The sequence below is a fragment of the Delphinus delphis genome, chromosome 11 (assembly GCF_949987515.2).
Source record: "Delphinus delphis chromosome 11, mDelDel1.2, whole genome shotgun sequence".
NCBI classification, from domain to species: domain Eukaryota; kingdom Metazoa; phylum Chordata; class Mammalia; order Artiodactyla; family Delphinidae; genus Delphinus; species Delphinus delphis.
The window spans coordinates 12,970,291-12,988,976 of NC_082693.1; the positions used below are offsets into that span (position 1 = coordinate 12,970,291).

Sequence of the window (18,686 nt, forward strand, 5' to 3'; positions counted from 1 at the left end):
GCCGTCCTTCTCGCTCCACTAAGCCTCTTCTACCTGGCGAACCCGCCTTCCCGCCGGATCGTCACTTCCGGCGTACGCTCTGCGTGGTTGGTGTCGTCACTTCCTGCCTGTACCGGTGTAGACGGTGTGGGTCGTGGCCGCGGATTCTGCGGTTCTCCCCTCCCCTACTCTCCTCCCTCCCTCCCTTTCCCTCCCTCGACGGCGGTCGGTCGTCCGTCGCAGACTCCCTGACCCGTCCCTAACCCCTTTCTGACCTCGGGGCCACCGGATTGGCCTTTTCCCGTTTCCCGGCCCAACCCCAGAGTCAGGGCGGGGGCCTTGAGGAGGCGGAGGCGGTGCCACGGAGGAGAGAAAAGACGAGACGACCCTCGGCTCCCCCGCCGGATCGCACGGCTCGCAGCCACCATGGCGATGAGGCAGACGCCGCTCACCTGCTCGGGCCACACGCGGCCCGTGGTGGATCTGGCCTTCAGTGGCATCACGCCTTACGGCTATTTCCTGATAAGCGCTTGCAAAGGTGAGCAGGGCCGCTGATCGGACCCCTGACGGCTGGGACTGGGCGGAAAGGGAGTGGGGGCCGGCACTCCCCTTTGCCGAGCGGACTGCGGCTCTCGCAGCCTTTGAGGTTAGGGTCCACGGTGGGCTGATGGGGAGAGGAGTAGTGTTACGGTTTCCTCAGCTGACACCCAGGGGCTTTGCTAAGTAATGCCCCTAACCAAGGTCTCTCATTTTAGCTTTATTGCTATTTCTGGAGAAGCTGAACTGTGCACTTGCTTAGACGCCCCGGCCAGCAGACACCGTAAATAATCTTTCAAGGATTCGGGGAATGCAGAAACTAGGCCAGGCCTTGTTTTACACCTTAGTTTACAAAGACTTGCTACTCCTGTTATCTCATAGGATACTGTTTGTTGTATGGAATTTTTCATTTCCATTTTTCATTTTTCAAATGGAAGCTGAGACTTACTGTTAAGAAGTTCGTCCAAAATAAGACGCAAATCTAGATTGTTTTGAGGCAGATCAGTAGTCTTCTCACCGAATTACAAATGCTTCCCAAAGAGAGTGTCCAGCTCGGTTCTTCAGTTAATTTATTTCTGGACGTTCCTTAGTGATCCCTGTGAGTGAGAATAGTTAGACAACAAAAGCAGTTTTCCACTTTGTTTTTCAATATGATCATTTTATGTTTGAATCTTAAATTTTAAGGAATCTAAACTTGTAAATCACATGTCTTCTTAAATATCTTTTAGATGGTAAACCTATGCTACGCCAGGGAGATACAGGAGACTGGATTGGAACATTTTTGGGTCATAAGGGTGCTGTTTGGGGTGCAACACTAAATAAGGACGCCACCAAAGCAGCTACAGCAGCTGCAGATTTCACAGCGTAAGTGCCGCCGAAAATGGCCACCTTTGGAGTTGTCTGTGGATTGTGTTCTGAAATGATCAAAACTTCAATCAAAGTATTCATAGAATTCTCACTGCCTGCCATATAGAACACATAGTGTTTGATCTCACCAAAATTCCACCCTGATCCTGCCTGCTTCTTTCTCTTAAATAGTTCTCACAATGTTCAGAGACTTAAATGACTAAATTCTGCATGTCTGGATTGGGACCCAGGAATCTGCATTATTAACAGACACTTCAGATAATGAATGTTGATGGTCATGCTTCCAAATACTGCCCCACATGTGCTGGCTGAGTGGTATCATTAACTCCTATGACTTCCTAGTGCTTAATGACCCCACATTTTTAGCCCAATTTCAGTCTCATTTTTGTTAGACATATTTAAAACTCCCCAACTCAATTATTCTTCATATTTTAAGTTTTTTAAGACTGAAATCTAAATCATTCTTGATTTTTCCCTTCCATCTAGATTATCATCTTCTTTGTTGATTCTACCAGCAGAATGTTTCCTGACCACATTGTTTGTTATGCCTCGGCCACTGCCATATTAGTTTAGGTCCCTAATACTTGTCCTTTCCCATCTGTTCATCCTCCCTGGTGCTGCCAGTTGTATTCGTGAACACAGATACAAATATCGTCATGTCAGTTCTCCATCTCATGATCTCTTGTCTTCCCTGTGCTTTGTCGGTGGTCCATGATGTTGGGTGTACATTAGAAGCTTTTAAAATACTCAGATGCATGTATCTAGAAATTCTGATTTAGTTGGTCTGGGGGTGCTGTCCTGAACATCAGTTCTTTTCCTTGAAGGTCTAGGTGATTCTGATGTGCAGCCTTTAACCACTGGCCTAAAGGTTAAATTTCACTTGTTGGCTCTTGAAAATTTGGTCTCATCCTAGTTCATCATTATCATCATCTGGCACTGCACACCGTATGCCCCACAGTCTAGTTATACTAATATTGTTGCCAGAATACACCTTACTATTCTGATTTTTGGCCTTTGCGTGTGTTATTAAAGTGATTTGCGGTGACCCACTTTCCCCATCTGAACATGTGTCATATATAACTTTGGTACCTCTAGTTCCTAATTGTGTTTGTGATTTAGCAGGCACTTAAATGCTTAAACTAAGGAAGGCAATGTCAAGGGCTGTTGCACATGTAATACTCTATTAAAAGATTTGAGGCTCTGGAGAGTAAAAGTGGTCTTGTTGATTTTTTTTTTTTTTAACAGAATTTCACACTAGGGAGCAATTGTAAATGTGTTTGTTGCTCCTTTGTATTAAGCAAATTAAACATACTAAGTTTATTATGAAAAATGAAGGCAGATTGATTGAGTGGTGGATACATGACTATATATTTGAGGAAACTCGTAGACCTCTATATCTTGGAGTTAGTTTTACTATATGTAAGTTTTTAAAAATAAAATTTTTAAAATAAGAGGGAGATATAATCCCATGCTTATGTGGGATTAAATTTGAGACGATGAGAGAGCAGTAAGAAAAGTTGTAAATGTCAATATGAACTTTTTTTCTGTGCCTTCAATGAATAGATGTTATTATGTTCATGAATAACCATTGTAAGGCTTTGCACGCTGCCCTATTGTGATTGTATGAAGTTCTGGTAAAATAAGGAACTGCTTGGTTTTATGTCAGTCCTGTAATGTCAACAGCTTCAGGTCAAATGTTGCTGTAGATGTCAGCATGTGTGCTTATAATGTGACAGAGACTCCTTTGATTGTTAATTATGAGAGGTGAAAAATAGGAAGTAAAAGTGATTCTCAGACGAGGAAGACTTGAGGAGTGTTGGAAGGTGAAGGTGCCCATTCCTTCTTTTTGCTCACACTGTTCCCTGTGTTAAACTTCTGGCTCTTACAGTACTTATTGATTTCAGTGCCATTGCTTTTTGAGGCCAGAGGCCATGTTTTATATTTTTTTGTATCCCTGGTTTGTTCAGTACTTTATGTTTGTCAAATAAATAACTTAAGGAATTTTTCTAAAGTAGAAGGATAAAGAATGGACGAATTATAGATCTTGGTTTTGCTTCTAAGACATTTGTGTCTGCCATGAGTTCAGCTTTTTTTTTTTTTCCCTTTAACTCCTCCAAAGTTTGTTTTTTGCTCAGTCCAGTAGGAGCATTGTCATTGGGAATGAATGTCATTGATTTTATAACAGAGATGGAAAATTGGAATTAAAAGCTCTAGATTTCAGATATTTGGTAAGTGGATTTTACAAATGTCATTATTGAAACTAGGTCCCAGTTTGGTGGTAAGTTAATAGTTAATAAAGTGGTATTTTAAGTTAAATATAATTAGGTAATAAATGTAACAAGATCTTAGACACTATAGACATTAGCATTAAAAGAGACAAGCTTTTGTTTTTTGTTTTTTGTTTTTTGTTTTTTGTTTTTTGTTTTGCGGTACGCGGGCCTCTCACTGTTGTGGCCTCTCCCATTGCGGAGCACAGGCTCCGGACGCGCAGGCTCAGCGGCCATGGCTCACGGGCCCAGCCGCTCCGCGGCATGTGGGATGTTCCCGGACCGGGTACGAACCCGTGTCCCCTGCATCGGCAGGCGGACTCTCAACCACTGCGCCACCAGGGAAGCCCCAAAGCATTAATTTTAATGGGGCCATATTGTCTGTGTTTGAACCCAGGCTCCATCCTTTAATAGCTCTGTGACCTTGTGAACTTTATTTAATCTCTTTTTTTTTTAGTTTCATCATCTATAAAAATGAGAATAGTAATAGTGCCTACCTCTGGTTGTGAATATTGAATAAGTTGATATGTTTCTAATATTTAGAATATTGCCTAAAATCTAATAACTATGTAAGTGTTACATGTGTAGGGTAACACTGGTAGCTACCACCCCTACTAGACCAAAATCATGTGTTATTTTGGAACTTCTGTGCTAAAGCCATGAAACCTTTCGGTTTCATGCAAGGAAGTTTGAGTAGATTTAAATAACAAGAGGGAATAGTTTTGGGTTCTTCCCCCCTCAGTTAAGGCTCTCAGGTGCCATCATACAGTGAGAAAGATGTAAGCGTTTACATTAGCCAGGCCTGAGTTTATGCGCTAGCCATGCTGTGTATTTTCAGTTTGATCATGGGATGCTTCTTAAACTTTGGTTTTCACATCTGTGAAATGAGTGTAAGTCTGATTTTTGTGCAAATCAGAGAGATCTTTCTCCACTTACATGGCTGGAGTCTAGCATAGTGTCTGTTACATAGTAGGTACTCGGTTAATGGACGCTGAGTCTTACCCTTCAATTGCTCTGTGTCTGTGAGGTGTGGGAGTATGTGCATTCTTTGTTTATATTCTTCTCTTTTAATGACTTGTATGGGGTCTGCTGTTATGGAACTTGACCCAGCTAAAGAGCTCCCCAGCTTACCTGATTAATCGTAGTTGGTATAAATTATTTTGGGGTGATTGTTTTTGTTCCCTCATTCTTAGGTTTCTCAGAAAATTCATTAATTTCATGTTTATCTAAAGGATAATTTTGTTCCTATTTCTTGTGGAGAAAATATATTCAGCAGAGCCGGTCCGTGTGTCAGTTTAGAATGTTAACTTGAGGTAATTCGGGCAGTCAAGTCAGCTGATGTGTACACTGTCCCTGAAACACCATCCTCTTTATGTCTTTTAATTCATAGAGCTAATGTTAGCACTACATCTCCTGATCCTCTTCTCAGTCCCTCTACTGTCTTCATCTGGAGAGTGCCAAAAGTAAAGAAGATGCCTGTGCTCTGTCCAGAGGGTGCTTAAGTAGATCTAGTACAAGTGACTAGAACATGCTCTGTCGAGAGTGCCGAACTCAATTTTACTAGTGTTTCTAAATAGGAGGAAAACAACTAGATGCGTGGGGCTTCTGGATGATACTCCTCCAGTCACTCCAGTGCCTTCCTCCTCACCAGTGAATGGACATGGTCTAAGCAGCATATTAAGATTTTAAGGAGTTTGGGGAAGATGATTGAATATACTTGAAATTAGTATTTCTAAAGACATTGCCCAGAGTTCCTTTGAGGTGGCATCATATGAACAGGATAGAGGTTTCAGGTACATTTGATGTTTTCTTCACTTTTGACACCTTCTGTTATTGCAGCAGTCTAATCTTTGTGAACTCTTATCACTGATTTCCCTGTGATTAAGAGTAAGCATATGTAAACAAAAGTAAAAGCAAAGCAAAGTTAAACACAGTAGTCAGTATAAGCTGAGCTTTGTGGAAAAAACAGAAAGGAATGGTTAATGGAGGTGAGATAAATAGAAGATTTAGTGAAAAGATGAGGGTGAGTAGAACTGTGATAGCTGAGAATGTAAAACACATGCTTAATAGAACAATATGAGCAGAGACAGAGGAGCCTGGAAGAAAATACATGGCTTGTTTGAGGAGTGGTCTATAATCTGGTGTGACTAGATTAGGAGAAGTAATACAGAATGAGGTTGGGGAAGTAGGGTTGGACCAAGAGAGTTGAATTGGAAACGGGGGAGATTAGAACAGGTTTCCTGTGCAAAGAGAAATTAATATTTGAGAGTTTAGTAGCAGTACCACTCATAGTTAACATTGTTTCTCTCAGAACATATTTACTCAGCTACTCATGACTCAAGTATATAATTTACAAGGTTTCTATTGTATCATCAGCATTTATTCCTGTTAGATGGTTCATGTTTCTTTACCGTTGCACATGCTATTAATGTTTATCTACAATGGCCTTTCCCTTTTTTTTCCCCTGACGTATTTCTACGTGCTCTTTAAGGCTACAGGTTTTGATGCTTAGAGTTTCTGGACTTTCTGGCGTAATTAGTGGTGTGTTTTTTGTGTTTCTGTAGTCATGTGTGTTTGTCATTTAATTATATTTCTTAAATGTATTATTTAATGGATTTTTTTTTTCATCTCAGCTAAAGCTAATGCTCTACTAAGGCAGGAACTTTCTTTGGGATCATTTTTTTTCTCCCTTTTGTGCCCTAGTACTGAGTCTAGAGTGACATACTTGATATATTTATTGTGTGTTTAATGAATAAATGAAGAAAAGATACTCCTTGCTTTTCTCTGTTTTTCTTTCTCCACTATTTCATTGTTCACTTTTTTCCTAAAAATAACTGTCAATTACATTAAAATGGAAATCTTTAGGGAGCGTAGCTTGTTCCTCATAACAGTTTCTTTTCCTGCGTGGAAAGTTTTCTTGTTTATTTTTCAATGACCTCTTCTGACCTAAAAGGAATTGTTTTTTTTCTTCTTCTTTACTGTTTAAGCTTTTTTATTTGGGGAACCCCTTACAGTATTTTTATGAACTATTATTTCATCATTATCCTCCAACGTATACACACACATACGTATGTGTGTGTAATCACATACATATTTTGGGTTGGGTTAGGGAAAATAACAGTTGAGAGATTTAAAATCTTCTCAACATTAGCATTATGTAATCAAAGGCTGTTACTTTGTGTGGAAGTTAATTGGACTAGGATTTGAGAATTTAAGAGTCAACTTTGAGGAAGAGATGGGGAGAATATTTTCTTCTCTACTGTCTTGTTTTAAAATTTCATGTAACTTCTGTCAAGGCTTTTCATTCTCCTGTAAAATTCTTTTAAAGGACTTCTTGTTTTTCATTTCTTGTTTCTCATGTACACGAGAGTAAAGAATAGAGAAAAAATATTGGAAAGGTGAAACTGAACTGGTTAAAATGTTTACAGTCTTGCTAAAAGGATATTATGGCTACAGGCTAAAATGAAAGTAAGAATGGATTGCTTCATGAAACTTGTTTACTTAAAATTTGATATTTTCCATTGTCAAAATTAGATTGTTATATTGTTTTTACCTTATCATGTAGTTATATAACATTTCAAATATCTAACTTATTTGGTAATTAATTATCAAAATTACCACATGTTTATCTTTTAATTTTACTTTTTATTTTTAGCAAAGTGTGGGATGCTGTCTCAGGAGATGAATTGATGACCCTGGCTCATAAACACATTGTCAAGACTGTGGATTTTACGCAGGTATCAGAAAATGTAATTTGTTTTAGGAAGTTAAATTGCTGTTATTATAGGGTATGACAATGGTTTTATATTTGATTGGTTTGTATATTTGGTTTTCTGGGGGGATATTTGGTGTATATTGGCTTATATTTGATTTGACTGTAGATTAAACTGTACACCTTTACAGTTGACTCTTGAATAACACAGGTTTAAACTGTCTAGGTCCACTTAACATGGATTTTTTCACTGATAAATACTGCATACTGCAGTATCCCATGGTCCACAGTTGTGGAATCTGCACATGTGGAGGAACTGCATGTGGGAGGAACCACATGTATAGAGGGCTGACTATAACTTATACGTGGATTTCGACTGTGTGGAGGGTGGGTCCCCTGATCCCTTTGTTGTTCAACTCAATGAGTATTTCTTCTTAGTTGATCCTATGAGGCTTTTAAGAACCCTGGAACTCTTGTATCAATACTTCAGCAATAGCAACAAATATCTGAAAAGCCCAAATAATGTTTCCCAGCCACTTTCAAAAAGGGAGAGGATAAATTTGAGATCATCACAGATGTGCTCCTCAGTAGGCAGCCGGATCAGGGCCGCTAAGAGAAGCCATGTGGAGGTGGTATGACATTTGAACTGGGAAGCTTACAGGGCTTGAGAAAGATAAATGCTCTGCAGTATTTTCTCAGGAGTAATTGGTCTGTATGCATCTCCTTGTGACATCTGTGAGCCTTATTTGGATTCTGTTTAGTGTTGAAGAAGTTTCAAAGAGATGTAGCTTTTAAAATGGTTAATCTAGTAAGATCTTACTTATGTGTGTTTTCAGGATAGTAATTACTTGTTAACCGGGGGACAGGATAAACTGTTACGCATATATGACTTGAACAAACCTGAAGCAGGTAAGTGTAATTTATACGTATTTGTGGTTTTGTTTTCTTTTAATTTAAGTAACTTTTCCTGATTAAAGGAATTCATATTTAGTACTCAAATTAGGAAAATAAAGATAATCACAAAGAAAAAAATTAAAATATAGTCCATCATCCAGTATTATTAATTGCTGATAACGTCTTTAGCTTTTGGTTCATGTTTTTCCAGTTCTTTTTTTAATGCAGATATCTTTTGAAATATTGATTTATTTACTACATTGTGCTTGTATAGCCCTCCTACAATTTAAAAAATTATCATGGTAAATTTTTATTATGATACTGAGTCTAAAAAGGTGTGTAACAGTGTTAACTACATTTTGGTTAGAAGGAGTGGTTATTATCTGTAGAAGGTGAGAAGGGTAAGAATTCTCAGTGTGTATACATACTTAGACTTTTGAACCACAAAGGTATATTAGCTATTCAGAAGAATTTTAAAAATCTGTAATAATAGTTTTTTCATGTCTTTAAATATTCTATTCATTCTTTCTAATGACTGTGTGGCTCTCTATTCTGTGGGTAAGTGAACTAGCCAATCTCCTATTATGGCTTATTTGGTTATTTACAAATTTTAAAGATTATAAGCAGTGTTGTGCTTAACACCCTTATAGTTGCATATACTTTCACAATTGTTTCTGTAGGATACCTACATAGAAATAGAATTGTTGGGACAAAAAGGAGGTATGCTTGGAAGCCATTGATAGATACTACCAAAGGGCCCTCCAGTGAAGTATAAAAATGTATCTATAGCTAACCTGTTCTAGCAAACACTGATAACTAGCTTTATCTTTGCCAATTTAATAGAAGAGAAATGATTGTCTTATTAATGTGCACTTGAAAAATTATTCATGAGATTAAAATACTGTTGAATACCATTTTAATGTACTTCTTCTGTGAACCAAGCACCTGTACATCTTTTTATTACTCATTTTAAAGTTTCTTTATTGTATTCTCAGTAGTCATTTGCTTTTAAATTTTGTCAGTAAGGTTTATGGTATGCACATTTTTAAAAATTGGGTGGTAAAACCTATCATTTCCTTTATGAATTCTCTCATTGCACAGAAGTTGTAAGATATACCTTTTCTTCCCTAGTCAGATATTCACCTCTATTTTGTAGTATTTCAGTGCTTTTCTAGTCACATACTATGTATTTTAAAAGCTACCAAAATATGACAAAAAGAATTTTGTTTCATTTATTATATATTAGTTAGGGTCTTAAATTTTGTATCTTGGGTACTACTGTTTATTCATAAGTCAATAAATTTTTGAAGTTTGTAAGAAAGTCAAAGCTACATTGGAAATTAAACAGTTGTTCTTGAAATATCTTTTCTAAAAGTACTTCTAAGGTGAGGAAACAAACTACCTTTGTGGATTATTGTCCTTTGGCACCTGGTAATTTTTCTCTCCATTCTGTCTAATAACCTTATGCCAAAACATAGCAAACTACTCTGACCTCACTGAATCAGTGTATCTGTCTGACTCAGCAAGATAGTTCAGGGCTCAGGTAGACAACTTCCGTCGTCTTTTACCTTTCTCAAAGCTGCCTTTTGAAAGTGGCCCTTCCACTGTCTTGCATTGGAAAGAAGAGCAATTAACTGAGCTTTTACTGTCTGTCAGAAACCCGATTAGAAACTTTAGATGATGGCTGCTGTAACGTGTGCATGGTTTTCATCTGTGTCTTGGTAGCAGTGTCTGTCTGTGTTTTGCATTCAGCTCTTGCTATCCACTCAAACATCATGCAGCCAAAGAGTAAGTTGGGATCATAGTACTGGTGTAGTGTTGTCTCTTTGGACATATCCACCACTGGCCAGCCTCCAAATTCCCACACGCAGAACTTTGGGAATAGAGATATTGTCGCTTGGGGGAATTTAATGTGAAATACCTCTAGTAACTCTGTATTTTTTTTAAAAGGCAAAAAAAGAAACTTTGAATGTATATTCTCATTTGATTCTTATACTCAAATCTAGGGTATAGTAACTATTGTTAATCCAGTTTCCAAGTGAAGAAATGTTGTCTTCAAAAGGTTGTGACTTGCCCAAAGTCAAAGTTGTGTTGAATGTTATTGCCTCCAACTTCTCCTTTTGCCCAGAGATAACAAGTGGTTTTGTTTTTGTTTTTTAAGTCTTTGGAAAGTCTCGAACAGAGACCGGTTCCCACCTTTTTTGATGCTCTTCTCTGCCAATAGTGGCTTGGAAGAGGGTCCTAGCATTAGTGTTAGCACTAGAATTAGCTCAGGCTGTCTTGTTCCTGGGTCCATATTCTTATTAAATTATGCCACCTTAGTTATTCTTTTATTTCACTGAAGTACGACAGTGCTTTCAAAAGCAGAAAAGTAAGCTGGAGGGAGTGGTGTATTCAGTCCCATCTACATGTATAGTTCTTGGGTTCCTTATCACGCAGATAAATTTTTGTTTCAGTATGGGAAAACTAAATGTATCCTAGGTAAACATCAAGTTTAAATTGTGGTGGGCTTTGAAAAGTTGCAGTCTAATTTAAAACATAGTATTTCTTTTCTTTTTACATAGTTGTTCAAATATTGCTTAGTTTTAAAAATCAAATATTAACAAATGTATTTTAAATTGTTCTATCTTAAGACCCTAAGGAAATCAGTGGTCATACCTCTGGTATTAAAAAGGCTCTGTGGTGCAGTGAGGATAAACAGATCCTTTCAGCTGATGATAAAACTGTTCGGTAAGTAATTTTTCTTTAATAATTTAAAGTTTGAAAAATATTTGACCTTAGAGCTTATATTTGAAAGTTTTTTATAACTACTATGTAGGAAGAATCGTGTCTGAACATTACAACTTTGGCTGCACAGGGGTCACATTTTTCTGAAGCTATCCATTTACTGTTATAAACATAGAGCAGAATCCACAAGACAATTAAGACTACTGACACCTTTATACGCAGATGCTCTTAACCCGGGTCAGTGGGCAGGCTGGCCACAGGGTGTCAGTAAACCCCTGAAATTCTGTACACAGTTTTGTGAGCTGACACCTAATGTATTTTTCTGTGGAAAGATAACTATCAGACTCACAAAAATCAAGTGTAAGAACCATTATTTAGAGCAATGCTGAAATTGATTAGATTAGGAGTGTCTTAATAGCACAGTTTTCCTGAATCATTTGGGAAGTATATTTAAAGTATTAGTTTTGATTTCATCCACAAGCTACCAAATAATTTGATGTTTTATAGGATCCCAAAATTTCTCAGTATCATCTGTAATTTATGAGTTGGAGTAGAGGTTGTTTTACAGTTGTGGTTATTTCATTGGTTAACCTGCAGATGTAATTTAAGCTGTAAGCGTTTTTCTTAAATGAGTAAATACCTCCTTACTGTCCTCTTTCTCTTTTTTTTCTTCAGCCTTTGGGATCACGCTACTATGACAGAAGTGAAATCTCTAAATTTTAATATGTCTGTTAGCAGTATGGAATATATTCCTGAGGGAGAGATATTGGTAATAACTTATGGACGATCTATTGCTTTTCATAGTGCAGTAAGGTATGTCTAAGAAATACCTTCATTTTCTTTTCTGGTAATACAGGGGCAGTTTAAGGTACTTAAAAATTGGAAGGCATATGCTAAGGTACTTAACTCTTTTAAAGGCAAATTTTGGCCTATATTATGTATATGGAAGGAAGTGTTTCCATACCCAATAATAATGAGTTTTTTAAGAATTTGGTATACTTTAATCAGAGGAATTAATCAAATTAATTTCCAGATATTTAGGACATTTATTGGTAAAATTCACCAATTTTTAATCAGTATTTTTCTTAAAAGGATCACTAGACTGGTGCTGTAGTTTATATTGTTCATTACTCTATAAAACCTCTGTGATCTTGATTCTGCTATTTATTTCACTTTAAAATTTCAGAGAAATTAGTGATTTTTTTTTCTGCTTCCAAGTATGGTATAGACCTAATGATTTTTTAAAAAACAGACTTAATTTTTGTGACTGTAAATGTATTAAATGCTGATGTTGACAATTTAGAAAATATAATTTTTAAAAACCTCCAGTCCTACAGCCAAAAGGTTCGTGATAGCTATATTTTTTGCTAGTCTTTTTTCTTCGTGTGTGTGTGTGTGTGTGTATTACTATGGGTTTTTTTCTTTAGTTACTAGTACCCTAATGAATATAACTTTTATTTTTTATATTTTTTGCTGTACGCGGGCCTCTCACTGTTGTGGCCTCTCCCGTTGCGGAGCACAGGCTCTGGACGCGCAGGCTCAGCGGCCATGGCTCATGGGCCCAGACGCTCCGTGGCATGTGAGAATTCCTGGACCAGGGCATGAACCCGTGTCCCCTGCATCAGCAGGTGGACTCTTAACCACTACGCCACCAGGGAAGCCCTATTTTTTTTATTCTAAAATACTCTTAGCCATTAAAATTCTTTGCAAACAGTTTTACTAGGTGTTTTGCATCATAGGTTATACTAAATCATGTATCAGTTCCCCTGTTTTAACACTGCAGTGAGATTTGTGGTACATCTCTTGAATGTTTCTTTACAAGAGAATCCTGTAAGTAGAATCATCAGTTCAAAGGTTAGGAATGTCATGGCTGGAGCAGTCTGCAGCCTGCGTGCTGCTTTGTCACCTGACCCACCCTGCCTGCCACGGCCCTGGGTGGGTGCCTTCCACACGCTGTGCAATCTGCTCTCCAGTGGGTAGATTCACAGAGAAACATGACAGCAGAAAATGGTGTTGGAACAGTGGAGATCAGCAGTTTTTCACAGGAAGCTTTGGGAGATGTTGTTTAGTGTTGTCTGCCTGAAGTTGGAACAAAGTTGAACAAACAAGATGAGTTTGGTGCTTTGGAAAGTGTGAAAACTGCTAGTGAACTCTGTTCTCCTCTATCAGGAGAAATAAGTGAAATTAATGAAGCCCTTGCAGAAAAGCCAGGACTTGTCAATAAATCTTGTTGCGAAAATCAAGACGACACTGAGCAAACCCTTCAGAATTAGATGAACTAATGGGTGAAGAAGCATGTGAGAAATACATAAAATCCATTGAGGAGTGAAAATGGAACCCCTAAATAAACTAGTTTGAAACAAACAAAACAAAGGGTGGCAATGTGTTTAAAGTTCTTAGTAAACATGCCACTTACTTGATTTCCATAAGGAATATACCACATTATACTCTGACCAGCAGTCCTAACCTTTCCTCTAAAGGGCCATCTGCAGAGCTAAGCTTCACTGAATGGCAGAAGGAAAGAGAAGGCAGTCATAATGGACATGAGCAATTAAGAATGTAAAAGAGTTCATACACACTCAGTGAATTGATAATAATAGTAAAGTTATTGATAATAATGATGTTATTGCTCAGAACCATTAAATGATACAACTACGTTCATTGTTTCTGGATTTGGGCAGCGTGCAGCCCTGCTGTAGAACGTTGCCTGAAATGGTGGTGGTGGAGGTTTGCTGGCCTGTTAATATATTCTAACATTTAAGTCAGAAAGTTGCTATTCAGTGATCCTGCGTAAGTCAGCCTTAATTTTCATGCTTTGTAGTGTGTGATGTGGGAATAGGATGGCAACATTTCGGAGCTGAAATACTCTAACGTTGTGTGTTGGAAACCTTTCAGGATTTTTAGGGTTAGACTGGAAAAGAGCCGATGTCCAAACTCATTGATATTCAGGTGATGCTACTGTTATGCATTGATTTTTGTTATGTAGCTGTAGTCTCGGATTTAGTTATTGTTTTATAGCCTGATAGTTAAAAACTGATCCATTTTTAGCAGTTCTGTATTTCACAGTATTAAAGGTTTTTCCTGTTGCAGAAACTTATAAATTCTCAGCAGTTGAAAATAATATACAAATAATCCTTTATATTAATTACTTACTGTAAAAACTTTTCTATTTACAAAGATAATACATGCTTGTCCTAGAAAAATCAGACAATGCAGAATTAAATTTTTTTCAAAGCAAAAATCCCAGTATATTAGCCATACTGTTTTAATTGGCCAGCCCAGTCATTTTCAGGAAGGCATTCACTGCACAAAGTGTGGATATCCCTCTGTGGAAGTATCTTTGTATTTTGCAGATGAACTTCACTTGGGCATAGTATCCTTCTGAATTTTTTATTTTTTTGCTAATATTATTTAGAGGGGTTTTTAAAGGTGTTTTTACTCTTTTTTTTAAAATTGAAGTGTAGTTGATTTACAAGGTTGTGTTAATTTCTGCTGTATAGCAAAGTGATTCAGTTATACATATACATACATTCTTTCTTTATATTCTTTTCCATGATGGTTTATCACAGAATATTGAATGTAGTCCCCTGTGCTCTAGAGTAGGACCTTGTTGCTATCTATTCTCTGTATAATAATTTGCATCTGCTAATTCCAGACTCCCACTCCATCCCTTCCTCCCCGCCCCACAGCCACCAGTCTGTGTTGTGTCTGTGAGTCTGTTTCTGTTTCGTAATTTCATTTGTGTCATATTGTAGATTCCATATGTAAGTGATATCATATGGTATTTGTCTTTCTCTTTCTGACTTACTTAGTATGATAATCTCTAGGTCCATCCATGTAGCTGCAAATAGCATCATTTCATTCTTTTGTATGGCTGAGTAGTATTCCACTGTATATATGTACCACATCTTCTTTATCCATTCATCTGTCGATGGGCATTTAGGTTGTTTCCATGTCTTGGCTATTGTGAGTAGTGCTGCTATGAACATAGGGGTGCATGTAGCTTTCTGAATTATAGTTTTGTCTGGATATATGCCCAGGAGTGAGATTGCTGGATCATATGGCAACTGTATTTTTAGTTTTTTAAGGAATCTCCACACTGTTTTCCATAGTGACTGCACCAAGTTACATTCCCACCAACAGTGTAGGAGAGTTCCCTTTTTTGCACACCTAGAGGGTTTTTTTTTTTAACATCACTGTGTTTGACTAAATGAATATTGGATTATTCCTTGAGTTTCAGAGTTTAGGAACAGTTTAAATGTATAATTGTTTCCTTATTTATTAACTAATAAAAATTTATAAATATTATCTAAATTTTTTTTCTAGTTTGGACCCAATTAAGTCTTTTGAAGCTCCTGCAACCATCAATTCTGCATCTCTTCATCCTGAGAAAGAATTTCTTGTTGCAGGGGGTGAAGATTTTAAACTTTATAAGTATGATTATAATAGTGGAGAAGAATTAGGTGAGTTGTCCTCCTTTTCTTAAAATGTAGTTACCTTGATGAAATGTTAGGTTTCAGTGATTAACACCTCAGCCAGTTTTTTAGCTGCTACTTTGCTTTTAGCTGTCTTGCTTTACCGCCCAATGAACTTAAACTTGTTAGAATTATACACAAAGAATAAAAGACAATTTTATGTTTTGTTTCTTTGGGAAAACTGATGGATTTGGGTTGGGTAAATCAAACCTTGGTGAATAGACTAAATAGAATCTATTTTAATTGTTTATGGTTCATCCTTTATTGCTTGAATGTAAGTGACTTTTAAAATTTTATTTATTTTTGGCTGCATTGGGTCTTCGTTGCTGTGTATGGGCTTTCTCTAGTTGCGGTGAGCAGGGGCTACTCTTCTTTGTGGTATGCGGCCTTCTCATTGCAGTGGCTTTTCTTGTTGCGGAGCACGGGCTCAGTAGTTGCAGCGTGTGGGCTCTAGGGCACGCAGGCTTCAGTAGTTGTGGCACTTGAGCTCAGTAGTTGTGGCTCATGGCTCTAGAGTGCAGGCTCAGTAGTTGTGGTGCACAGGCTTAGTTGCTCCACAGCCTGTGTGATCTCCCGGACCAGGGATTGAACCCCTGTCCCCTGCATTGCTAGGCGGATTCTTAACCACTGCGCCACCAGGGAAGTCCCTATAAGTGACGTTGAAATAAGAGATTCTTTTCCATTGTTTTTATTTAATGTCACTTTTCAAAGTTTTAGAATGTTTTGGCCACATGTTTTATGCTCTGAAAAAGAGAAGTAAATTATTTGCCTGGTATCTGAGGTCACAGTTAGTGAATACTGAACCTTGGACCCAGACATTCTTATTCCAAAATCTCATATTCTTTCTATTCTCATGATAATTTTTTACACTCATGGTAACATGATCATGATATTCTCTGGGGGAAGCTAGTGTGTGAGTGTCCTTGAGTTGAATAGACATGGAGACAGAACAGGATCACTTGTCTAGTAAACAGCTTTGAAAACTGATAAGGTGATAAGGCATTAGAAAGTAAATGAGAAAAGTTCATAACTAAGGATGTGCCTTAACCAGAACACCACCACTACTAATCTGTACATTTTCTCTTTAAACTCCATATAGGATCAGCATTGATCCTGTATCTTCATGTTCTTTGTGACAGAACGACTAGTGCACTCTAGGTAGATGGCTGGGAAATGAAGAGGCAGAGTGTGTAAAAGAGCTCCATCTGGTGGCTCTCTATAGTCATAATAAGAATTGGTTCCCTAGTAAACAGACAGTGAGTTTGGGATTTGGAAATGGGGATTGAATTCACAGACTTTAGATCTGCTTTCTGTAGATTTTAGAGGGGTTTTCATTTACTCCCTTTCTTTATTTTTATTGGGACATGACGCCTCAGTTTTTTGTATTTTCTTTTTTTAGAGACAGTCTGAAACCATAGTGTGTGCTAGGATTGCAAAGGAGTAATCTTACAGAGATATGGTAGACATGATGAACCAGTGTGTGATGAGAATCACTTTATTTTTAATTAGGTATAGTTCTTTGACTTTGCCCTCATGAATTTCACATCTTCCGAATAATGTAGACAATATTTTCTCTAGTGTATCAATACTCAAATGTCATGTTTAAGTATTAAATTGTCTAAAAGCCCTTCTCTTCTTTTTCAGAATCCTACAAAGGACACTTTGGTCCCATTCACTGTGTGAGGTTTAGTCCTGATGGAGAACTCTATGCTAGTGGTTCTGAAGATGGAACATTGCGACTATGGCAGACTGTGGTAGGAAAAACATACGGCCTTTGGAAATGTGTGCTTCCTGGTAAGAATTTTTATTCATGATTTTGTATCATTTTGCACTGTTAATTTTTTCAGTATTTCTGTCTTTATAGATTTTAAAGTATATAATATGGTTACAACAAGGAGAAGCCCCTGACTAATAAATCATCCACTGTGTTCTTTTGTTTAAATTTTTTTGTTGTACAATATATTCTGTTCCTAAATTTTTACCCTAGATCATTTGGTGAATGGAATACTCCTAATTCAAAATTTGCTAGAGGACAGTATAAAGAACTTATAAGTAAATATATTTAATCTCTGAATAATACTACTTAGTGATTCTTACTAGTAAAGTAGACATGTTTTTTAATAAAAATACTTAATGATCCCAGAGTAGTTGTAGTATGGATTTAAAAGTATGAATCTAAAAGACATACTTTTTTAGAACCACAATTATTAAGAAAGCTGTTCCTCTTATGTTTTGTAGCTCATCGCTTGGCATAGTCTCGGCGTACTCTTCTTGCTTGTTAAATGCTAGAAATTGCTAGTGATATTATAATTCACATAATCATCATTGCTTTTATTTTCATAGAAGAAGATAGTGGTGAGCTGGCAAAGCCGAAGATCAGTTTTCCAGAGACAGCAGAAGAGGAGCTAGAAGAAATTGCTTCAGAGAATTCAGATTCCATCTATAGTTCAACTCCTGAGGTTAAGGCCTGAGCATCAGGCAGATGTACACAACTTATGGACTAAAACAAACAGAGAAAAGCATCAGCCTCCAGAGTTACTCTCTGCTTAAGGCAAACATGAGCAGTAAATAATGAGGAATATGAATGAGCTCCAGTGCTGGAACTAACCAACTTGGTGATACCTGTAAGTGAAAACACAAGAGTATCAGCTGAAGGCGGATGGAGTGATACTCTTGTAGTACGATAGTCTGTTGTCTTCTTCATGAATATGTGCAAACCAACATCCAATTTCTCTTATTACAGGTAGATTTCTTGTAGCTGTTTATGTTATTATGAAGAGGGAAAATATATTGGCCTATTTTTCTGACTTTTCCCTTAAAGCAGAAAGCCATTTTTTTTTGCTTTAGTTATAAAGAAGAGGGGGAATACATGATAAAGTAACTGGTTTGATTTCTCTTTCATTGTACACTGCTTCTGAACATCTAATTGTTTTTAGTTGTCTAAATAAAATGCCTCTAAAACAAAACTGTGTTTGTTTCTTGGGAAGCATTGATAGGTTTGAGTTTTATAAATGGAAATTGCCAGAAAGTTTTTCTACATCATAACTATATTGAAAGACAACCCGGTTAAAGATTCTGTAGTGAACATAAATTGTTTCCTGATTTTGAAATTCAGTTACTTGTACTGGATTTTTGAAATTTTTATGTGCTTTGGTAGGGTTGTATATACCTTTCTTCCTCCTAGACTGGAAAGGGGTACTTGACCTGCCTTTTAAAAAAAACTTTCAG

General features: G+C 37.3%; 1 protein-coding gene, 1 non-coding gene and 1 pseudogene across 3 annotated transcripts; all 3 read left to right on the forward strand.

Moving 5' to 3' along the window:
- Positions 1 to 90: 90 nt before the first annotated feature.
- On the forward strand, positions 91 to 18,424 carry STRAP (serine/threonine kinase receptor associated protein). 2 transcript variants are annotated; one of them, XM_060024342.1, is made up of 9 exons: positions 91 to 517; positions 1,245 to 1,380; positions 7,306 to 7,387; positions 8,199 to 8,271; positions 10,890 to 10,986; positions 11,659 to 11,796; positions 15,310 to 15,446; positions 17,103 to 17,252; positions 17,802 to 18,424. In XM_060024342.1, the coding sequence occupies exons 1-9, from the start codon at positions 406 to 408 to the stop codon at positions 17,927 to 17,929; spliced, it is 1,053 nt and encodes a 350-aa protein (XP_059880325.1). In that variant the 5' UTR covers positions 91 to 405; the 3' UTR covers positions 17,930 to 18,424. The 2 variants fall into 2 exon arrangements, with proteins under 2 accessions (XP_059880325.1, XP_059880327.1); XM_060024344.1 differs by lacking the exon at positions 11,659 to 11,796.
- Positions 9,943 to 10,127, forward strand: LOC132434629 (small nucleolar RNA SNORA23). Its single transcript, XR_009521349.1, has one exon. It is a non-coding gene; the product is annotated as a small nucleolar RNA SNORA23 (small nucleolar RNA).
- On the forward strand, positions 12,732 to 14,015 carry LOC132434452 (glycine cleavage system H protein, mitochondrial-like; annotated as a pseudogene).
- Positions 18,425 to 18,686: the final 262 nt, after the last annotated feature.